At 41.8% G+C, this 10,184-nt stretch overlaps 1 protein-coding gene across 12 annotated transcripts in view; it reads left to right on the top strand.

Moving 5' to 3' along the window:
* Nucleotides 1-10,184, top strand: part of UNC80 (unc-80 homolog, NALCN channel complex subunit) — a 127,706-nt gene that overhangs the window by 57,204 nt on the left and 60,318 nt on the right. For 9 of the 12 annotated variants that reach the window (XM_035332012.1, XM_035332007.1, XM_035332013.1 and 6 more), the window contains exons 26-28: nt 2,486-2,651; nt 6,176-6,379; nt 7,876-7,976. In XM_035332012.1, the coding sequence (XP_035187903.1) occupies nt 2,486-2,651; nt 6,176-6,379; nt 7,876-7,976 (471 nt within the window). The remainder of the gene's footprint in view (nt 1-2,485; nt 2,652-6,175; nt 6,380-7,875; nt 7,977-10,184) is intronic. The other 3 variants (XM_035332016.1, XM_035332017.1, XM_035332018.1) reach the window with 1 other exon arrangement.

The raw sequence follows: 10,184 nt of genomic DNA on the forward strand, positions 1-10,184 counted from the left end.
GGTCAGTTGACAGAAAACTGAGCAGGGCACTTAGGAGAAAGGGAAGAGGATGGTTTACAGAGCATTTGCTGAAGTTTAGAGGTTGCACTTCTTTTGTCCTGGTTGCAGTTTTCGTGTTGTCTTACCAAGAGAATTGATGGGGACTGGGGGAAGAAAGGAAAGAAACAGAGGCAGAGCAAGGAATGAAAAACCTCCATGAGACTAAGAGAGGCACGGGCAAATACTGGCAAGAATAATAAGCTAAATGACTGATGAGATGACAGCTGATTTCATGGATAGCAGAACCCCATGAATTCCAGCAGTTCGTTCTTGTGTGGATTTCCTTATGTCTAATACTGTGGTTGCGCATTGCCTTCAGCCTGTTCTTTCACAAAGTACACAGACATTCAGCTATCTTCTGTCAAGTTGTGTTGAAAGTGGCCAGCAGCTTCAGAGGTGGTAAGCACAGCACGAGATGAGAATTGAATGGCAGACAAGCAGTATGATATTTTAAGCTTAATTTCTTCAGGAAATCAGACTAATTCTTTAAAAGAGAGAATGAGAAGTTAACTTCCTAAGTGAGCACAAAGGATTTAGCCATGCTGTTCTGTTTCCTGTTAATGGATGACTTAAATCATTTTTTTTCTGATGACAGGTATGCTTGACAGGTTGATATGGCTTGGCATTGTAGTCAGGGTCTGAAATTGGTTTTAAAGCTGTAGTTGGCCTATGACGAAGTGACTCAGCCTTCAGCTATGCAAGAAGGGCAATTCTAAAAAATGGGGAGCATTCAGAATGAGTCTTCCTAAACACTTTGTTGATATTTTTATTGCGTAGTAAATAACAGCATCCAAAAGCTCGATAATACCAGGATTTAGAATTCATCTCAGGAAAGTAGCTGACTTCAAACTTAGCATATGTTGGGTAATGAGGGTCAATAGAAATGTATGCTTTTGCACTAGATAGAAATGCAACTGATTAATAGCTTTTCAGACTCATATATGGCAGGGAAGGAGGAGGAATTATTTTGTGATGCGTAGGCTGAAGAAAACTTAAGGTCATGTTATGCAAGAGCCTGTTAGAGAAAATGGCCATAGAAGGGTTCTTTTAACTTTATACAAAAAAAAAAAAAAAAAAAAAGCCAACAGCACTCCAGAGTAAAAAATGAAGTTCCTGTATTAATGGCCTCATGCTTCATTTCAGAGAGAATCAGGTACATAATGTTACAGTCAATAAAGCTGGAATTCAAGTAGAGCAATTCTCACTTCCATTGCTTTTTGCAGGCAGGCTGTTCCTGGGTCAAACCTGAACCCTTCCCTGTTCCGTAAATACGAATACACTTACCTGCCTTGGAGAACTGAAGCATTCATAACTGAATTAGTTGTGGTGAACCAGTTTAACTACGGACAGCCCATCCAGACTTGTCAACATGAGGGCTTAAGCACCCACACCTCTGTTTGAGCAAGACAGGCAGTCCTGACTGAAGTTTCATCCAGAGCCTTTTAATAAAGCTGGTGGAGTAGATACAAACTCCCTTTGCAAATGGCTGGTAGTGGTGAATATTTTTTTTTGGATCCCATCGCTCCCACAGTAGAGCTAGAACGTGTTATTTGCTGTGGCACAAAGTCATACATTTTAGTTTAAGAAACTGATGAAGATAGATAAAGTTGTCAGGCTAATTGTGCTGAGAGGATGTCTTTCATTCTGTCAGTTAATTTGTGAGGGCAGCAATTTCTAATGTGTGCATGTTGACAAACAGCGGGGAGGAATAATGTGTTTAAACGTTTTTGGGAGGGGAATTCTACCTATGCCCTAGGAATATACCTATAGTACTATTACAGCTTAGTTTATGTATGGTAATTTCTGAAGCTGCTGTAATTCGGGCAGATTTGTTCAGGATAAAAGCCTGTGATCTGCTTTAGCCTTTGTTTCATATCCTAAGTTGTTTGTGTTCAATACATTTTAAACTATTTACATAGATGTTTTCAGTGCCAGAGATACTACAAACCATTACTTTAGGCAAGCGCTTTTTTATATCCCAGCTTTTGTTGTTTAGCAAAGTCAAAATATTTCCCATATTATAAATAACTGCTAGCTTTTCTGTCAGTCATTTATGATCATTTTCCATGGAGACGCAAAGCTGACTGCCAACCGTTTGGGACCTCCAGTTGGCATTAGTTGGCTAATATCAGCTGACCCATTTCATCACAGCTCAGTCTAGAACATATGTTTGAGAAAACCCTTCTCTTTTTTTCAGATCAACTCTTAGAGTAACAGACTTTGTCACCAACCAGGTGGCTCCTGGTAAATTCTGTAGGAGTTTATATTGTAAATTCCAATAAGAAACCTCTTGAGCCTACAGAATTTTGACCAGAATAACTGTTTTGGGCCATCCAGAAATAAATACCTGTCTGAAGCAATTCTTCCTGAAGTTTCTGTGGTTGTAGTGAAAAAGATGGTGGCTCATACTGGTTGCACATCTGTGTGGTCTACATGCTGCCAACAGGATCTGGAGAGCTGCAGACTGCGTCTGGACCCTGAGATGGACCGGCACAGGTATGAAAGAAAGATCAGCTTTGCTGGGGTCCTGGATGAAAATGAAGATTCAAAGGATTCCCTGCACAGCAGCAGCCACACCCTCAAATCTGAGGCTGGCTTTGAGGAGAAAAAAGGTTTGTTGGCACAACAAAGCTTTTGTATTCTCGGGGCTTGTGAAGTGGCGCTTGATTTTATGTTTTCATTTGCATAGACTGTGTTAAAAAGCAGGGGGCCATGGAGTCACGTGGCTTTGAATCATTTCTGAGACGCTTCTGGCCTTCAGGTTTCAATATAACAAATGTGAGAAGCAAAGATCTGAAATTTTATAAAACACTGCTATGACTGAAACCAAATAAGAGCGTTGCAAGTTTTCTAAAAAGGAGGATCCCTTATTTGAAACTGTTACTCAGTGGAATGCTGTTAGAAGCATCATTATTTGATTCAGTTTAAAAATAAAGATCAAAGGTGTTTTTGTTTCTTATTCTGATTACATTTTTTATTATTTATTTTGGGAAAACCACAGATAGGAGAGAAGATTGGGATCTTTCAGTGAAAATCTGTACTGGTTTGGAAGTCATGGCATCTCACAGAATTAGTGGGTGATCGCTTGATCTCTTAAATTCTTTGCTACCACATGACAAACACACACTTATGTGGCTTTTGATGGCTAGCAGATTAATGTTACCAACATACTGTATACTGTACAAGCAAACCTCAAGCTCACTGTGTTTGCTGAGAACAGCAGATTGTTTCCATTTTTAAGCCATCTCATGCAAAACTCACATACTATCTGATGGTACAAGTGTTGCAATACAATATACAGTCATTGTTCATATTTGCAATTAGAGGCTAAACTGCCAGGTAGTTAGTTACCTGTACGTGATTCTCCCTCTAGCATGTTTTCTAGAACTGTTTAAATCATGTATTGTAATAGCCGTATGAAGGTGCAGATGTTTGAGTGATAATTTTAATGATTGCTTAAAAAGGATAAATGTTTTATGATTGTTTGAAAAGAATGAATTCTGTGGCTGGTTATCCTCCAGGAACTGTAATGTGTATTGATGGTTCAGAGGAGCTTTTATTGACTTGAGAGGGCTTTGGATAAAGTCTGTGTTGTCTTCAGCTTTGACCCTGCCACAATTACTGGAGAAAGTATTAGGAACATTTCCAAAATTCATGTGGTGTAAAACTGCTTCCAAATTTGTGTGTCAGATGGGATGGTTACTTCTGTGAAGACAGCGGGGTGTCCGCTTAAGAAAGGTCAAGTGGATTAAATTCACACTCAACCTAATGTTTCATACTCTTGGCATATTGGCAGCTCAGAGAAGTAAACAGCCCTATGATCTGTCTCATAGTCAAGATCAGTGGGATAAGATGTCTCCAGCTATTCAGATGAGGAAAAGTTCCTTTGTTCATTCTTTCTTTCTTTAAAGATAGCTATTAACTACCGCTTTCCAGCCTCTCAGGCAGTAGTGCCATCCACTGGGGCATTACCTGAGTGGAGGAAAGCCTACCAGCAGCATGTGGTGCTGCTGGAAAATTTTAACTGTCCTGTTCTTAGAGACAGTGCTGACTGAGGTGTGCCTCCACGTGTCAATGTGCTGCAGGCATAATGCAGACTTGAGTTATTTTTGCAAAGACAGTATTAACTTTCTGCATCCTTGACTCTGATTAACTCATTTTCCCTGCAGTTTTAGTTGTTTGTTTTTATCCCGTTCTCCCTTCTTCCTAATCTGTCACTTAGTATTCCTTTACTAAAGCTGCTTGTTTACTGCATTTTAGAGATGGGCAAAGTGACTATAGTAAGAAGGCTGACTCCTAAATATGTAGTAGCAAAAAAAAATGAGTTTGAAGTATTTTGGAATCTAAATAAATGCAAGATAATGTTTTAGTTAAAAATTACAATAATTACGTTATTTTCTCTGGCCACAGCATATTCTTCAGGGGATCTACCTGGGCCAAACTTAACAGATGCAGAGGCATCTTCCGTAATTTACTCTTTCCTAGATAAGAAAATGTTGTGTGACTGTAACTAATTTTTTCTTGCCTGCAGTGGCAGGTCTCTTTATCTTAACCTATTTGATGAGTACTAATCTGTTTCCTTTCATTTCTTTCTGAGTGTTAAAAACTTTGCTGTCATTGTTCACCCTAGGCGTGGCTTAACAGCTATCCAAAAGCTTCGGGTTTACTGTCTAGAATCTGCTCCAGGTAGGTCTGAAATATAGACACTAAAGCTAGGTAGGTGCAGGCTCTCAGAGGATCATATGTACTATTTGGGTGCTAACATGGGATTCTACAAACTTTGTGAAGTAACAGTTACAAGACCTAAAATAGTTTGGCTTTCGGGTGAACTGAGCAGCTGAATAGAGGTTGATCTGAGCAGAATCCAACCAGTAGTGATTGCTAAGGAGCTCAGCATGGCCACTTGGAGTTTCTCAGATCACTCAGCAGTGATTTGTCCAGCTGGTTCTTGAGGACTGAGGAGTATCTTTCAAAACCTATCCAGCTTTCTTCAGCCAGGGTGTTAGTCACTGGAAGTGGAGTGGGAATTGGGTTCAGGAGGAATTAGGGGCATTCCCAGAAGTAAAGGTGCGTTTGACTTATCCAGAAGCCAAAATGCAATTCTATTGAAATACTATCTTACCCACAATATCCAAAAAGCTGTATCCTGTTCATTCTCAACAAGACGCCAAAAGGTGATCAATCATACATGGCCTTGCCTGATTAGATCTGCAGTGAAATGACTGGGTGTTGCAACATTTGGACTGACATGCTGCCATGTACTGCCTTTGAACTAAGGAGAATGAAAGTGCAAACGGTTGGTGCTTTGAACATTGAACCATTTCATGTCTGTGCTCATCAAAAATGCAGAGTGTCGATGGATGTTGTTAATGCCTGAAAGCAGCTGATTTGTCTGAAGGAGAGGATCTACGTGCTCCCGTTTCCTCTAAAGCATTCTAATGATGAAGAGTAACATGCAGAGAAATGGATTTATGCAAATCTTACTTCAAAGAAGTCATGTGTGCCAGCCTCATGAAGCAGACTACCCTTCTGCAGTCACACGTGCTGTATGAATAAATAGTTGATCCTGCAGAGCTCAGTGGGGTTTACAGAACCCAGGCCTACAAGAAAATAGGTTTGTCCATGGTGCCTTGTTCATGGTTGGGATTCAGCCATCTATCCCTAGCAAGAGGTGATTCTGCACTAATGAAAACCCCAGAAGCTGACAAAGGAAACTGCAATTTACATCCATTGGGTGGATTCTGTTTCCTGGCAGGAATTGATTCAAAGTGGTGTGAATCGTAGTTTTTCCTTGTCCACTTTTTGGGTTTCTTTTAGAGCAGCTGACTCTACTTGCTGGTGGTTGAAGAAGGGCTAATTCCAAATACAGACAAGGCCTGAGGTGAGGTACCAGGTCTCCAGCAAAAGAGGTGCAAAACACATTTCCGTAAAGCATCTTTACTGCCTGATTGACAGAGCTGCATTGGCGGTGGCTTTGGAAGGAGCCTCTGGCCCCACATTCCTTGGGAGAAGAAAAGATGCTGCAATACAGGCTGGCAGCAGAGGGTTGGGTGGGAGGGGTGGGCCAGGATATATTTCTTTTTTAAATGGGGAAAAATTAAGGGGAAAAAAGTCCTCTCTTATTCTTTTAATACAGTTCCCAGCAGGAAGATCAGGATAGGAGGCTCCCGCTTGCTCCAGATTAAAGGAACCCGCAGTTTCCGGGTGAAGAAGGGGGGTTCCCTTTCCAGCATTCGCCGGGCCGGCAGCCTAAAGAGCACCAAGTTATCACGGCAGGACTCAGAGTCTGAGAATGAGGAGCTGCAGCTGTCCCACAGCAGGGACACTGTCACTGATATAGGTAACTTAGACGAGTGGGTGGAAAGGGAGGGGATGAATAGTCAGGACCTAAACTCTTGATGTTATTGCAGCAGAGCTAGAAATGACGAGACCCCCACCACAACAGGCTAGAAAAAAACTAGAGTCCTCTTCATGGACTGCCTGAAGTAGGGCCTGGGAAGAACACGGTTCAAATCCTGCCTCTGGTGCCCTGGGTGCAGCATCAGCTCCGCACACAGGTTTTCCATTTAGAGTGGTGTGTTAGAGCATGAACTCTTGGCATGCTGGTGTCTGCCAGCTGGATGCATGCTGTCTTTAGGGGAGCACATGCATGTGTGTATACGCACATACACACACCCCTAAATCAGACGATACAATGAATACCTGCGGTCATATGCATATATGATATTGTCTGTATTAACGGATAGGATATATATATGTACGCACATGGGCTTCGCGTTCTGTGTAGCACATGATATCACAGGCATGTCGTACGACATGTAATACATATGTTACTATATGTAGAACATAACATCTGTGTGCTACATACTGTATTTCTACATATTGGCATATACATATATTTCTACAGTTTACAGATGCCTCCTTAGTCTTCAAAAGATGGATCCCAATATATTTATGTTATGGAAACCAGATGTGCATCCTATCAGAAGAAATCTCTGTCCCATTTGAACTAAGGGGGCTCCCTCTGCTAGGGGTGTTAATCAGAAACTAAGGTTAGGGTACATTTGGAGGAGAAGTAACTTCCCAAGCTTTATAGTCATTTTTATGTTGACCAAAAGATGTTTGTTAGGTAAACATGGAGAATGGGATTGCCTGTTCTGTAGTTGTGGGCAAGTCAAAGTTCACTTAACAAGAAGATAGAAAGGATTAACCAGAGTTCATCCCCAGTATTGTTAGTATTATAGGAGGTCCATAGGTAATGAAATAGCTGCAGGAAACAGAAGGATTGGTGCAGCTCCCACATGAATCTCCCCCTTGCCTGAGTTCTTTAGAACTAGCGTGCTAGTATCAGGATTTTTTTCCCCTTTCATCCCCGTAACGTTAGCAGTTTCCATGGGCACTTAGCAGTTATGCAGCCCAATGGCACTTCCAGTTGGATGCCACTTCTGGTTGGATTTTTGTTGGTATTTTTAAACACAGAGCCCAGTCAATGCAGATCACTACACCAACCATTTGCAGCATCTGAATGGTGCAAAGAATCTCTTTCTGATGTTTATTTGTTTGCCTTCTACCCTTCCATTAAAGAAAAAAGTGGGGAGGTAGCAGTGTTTGCTGCTGACAAGATGGCCTGTCAGTCTGAATGGTTCTTGTAATTGTCAAGCCAGCATGATTCCAGGACTGGGGAGGGGTGTCCAAACACAGTTTTTCCAGTGTGGCATATTCTGTGTACTGTGGTCTGTTCCCACAAGGCTGGCCTGGCTTACAAGTGCTGTCCCTAGGCTTTAAGCACATAGGGAGCAATAAAAACAACCACCTTTGGGTATTTTTCTTTTGAAGAAGGGAGCCCCTGGAGCGCAAGCGAACCTAGCATTGAGCCAGAGGTGCTGAGCAGCACAGGCACGGAGGAGAACTATCATCGGAACATGTCGTGGCTGCATGTAAGTATGTGTTGCTGGCTGTGCTCTCGAGGCTGGCGTTTTCGGTAGGAAACCTTTGTGCTGGCAATAACCAGCAACCAAACAACAGATCACAATCTGTGCTTTCTCTATGTAGCATCAAGGATCTCAAGTGTAAGTAAGCTGTGACCTTTGCAGAATGGGCTGTTTGCCATTTCTAAAAGACTAAAAGCAATAAGTTTCTTTCTTGCTATCTCTGTCCACTTCATATATTTAGTTTGTAATGGAAAATGGGCTATTTCTCACTAGGTGAGGTACTAACAGGCCAACTCATGTTCTTACCCTGCCATCAGAGTGGTTCCAAAGCGAGCTTATCGATATGGTGATAGGTGCTTTACACATATAAGTATATGGTGTGGCAAGTGAGAAATAGCCATGCCACTTCAGCTGAAAAATGCATCAGCTTAGTGTCTTATTTCCATCCTGGCTGGGACTGGGCAGTAACAGGAAGGTCTATGGCATGACCTGGGCTCCCAACTTCTGGAAAAAGGTGTTTTAGAAGCTACTTGAGCTGAAGATTCTGTTGTGACCACTATGTTTACTAGCTACAGAAGACTTTTCATTGGGGAGCTTGTCTCACCCCTTTTTTTGAATCAGTTTACATATTTTTGTCTCCATTAAATCTAATGGCAATGAGTTTAGTTATACATCTTATGGGGAAAATGCCTACTTTAGGAATTTTTTATTTGATTTCATTGATGCTTTCTACCGCCACATCTAACCCAGCGGGGCCTTGAGTAATTTTGGCTATCTGTCATGCAGGTAGTGTGGGCAAATCTAACAGTTCGGTCCACAGCCAAGGACTGTACAACTCTGTTGCCTCACAACAGACCCACTGTGATGGTGTGGTACAGTCTTCACAGAGAAGCTGGATTGACTCCCTGTGCACACACTAATTGTGTTTTGCATGTGTGTGCGAGGACTGATTCCTCCCAGAATTTCCTTTTGACTTCTGAGTTGCCTTTCCTGAGGGAAAGACAGCTGCCAAGAATGAGTCAATATCCTCCTCTTTCCCCCAGGTATTTCACACAGCCTGCTCTCAGCTGCCCTATTACTCCAGGATGTGGACAAGAACAGGCTTAATCCAGTACTTTGATGTCAGAAGCAGTTCTTGGTAGCTGTAATTTTTAGAAGAGGGTGGCAGGGCAGGGAACTTGAATGTCATGTTTTCCAAGCCAGTACTTGAATCCCTGGACTGTCTCCCTGCTTCTCTGTCACTATGCTAATGCTATTGGTAATGATTACATTTCAATTGGAAATTCCAGTGAACTAATCTGAGTATGTAGACATGAATGTGTACACTCCAAGATGAATTACTGGAAGATAAAGTCATCTCCCTTCCTAGCAGCTTAGGATAAGGCATGGTGCCTTTTCTCAATGTATGGACTCAGAAATATAAGGCATAAACTGAATGGAACTTGAGCTGTTTTTCTCACTTTGTGTGGTTAGCCTGCATATGAGAAAGGAAGATTTGAAAAATCACCTCCTCAAGTTAATGCCACGCAAGTACCAATATTGCACGAGAACTTTATTTTTATTTTTTTTTATTGGAAAGGTGTGGGTAGATGGTGACTAAAACTGCAGCAAAACAAAAAGCTTTACTTTACAATCGTGAGCAAACCACTCAAAAGGATCACTGGATTTTGTTGTTTCTGTGCATGCAGCAGTATGGAGCATGCACAGAAGTCCTCGTCCTGTGTCAGTGTGCTGAAAATACAAGTTACAGCAGCGTACCGGAGGCTAGATAGAAGGCTATACAGTGCTGATCAGATTTACCATTCACAGATTGATACAACGCTAGTGACTTGCCTTATTCCTGATTGACCCCAAAATAATGTGATGCCAGAACAGGCTGGCAAAGACAAGAGTCATACATATGCCACTCAGATTTATCCTAAATTAAGCTCCTGACTTTCCAAAAGCCTAAATATTTGAGAGTGGAGAGTGATGTGGCTGTCTTACTTGAGAGAGCAGGGAGACTGCAGCAGCACGAACAATAAATGCATGGAAAATGTGGGGTAGCCTCTTTCTGTTCGTTCTGGATATTTCCACAATAGATTGTGGGATGAAGAGGAAGGTTCATAAAGGCCAGTTATGACCTACAATGTGAACACCTTACAGATGCCAGAGGGAAAAAAAAAAAAACGGGCTTTTCCTCAGAATGCTTCAAAGTGGCTGTTTTTGTGAGTG

Source organism: Oxyura jamaicensis, chromosome 7, assembly GCF_011077185.1.
Source record: "Oxyura jamaicensis isolate SHBP4307 breed ruddy duck chromosome 7, BPBGC_Ojam_1.0, whole genome shotgun sequence".
Taxonomy (NCBI): Eukaryota; Metazoa; Chordata; class Aves; order Anseriformes; family Anatidae; genus Oxyura; species Oxyura jamaicensis.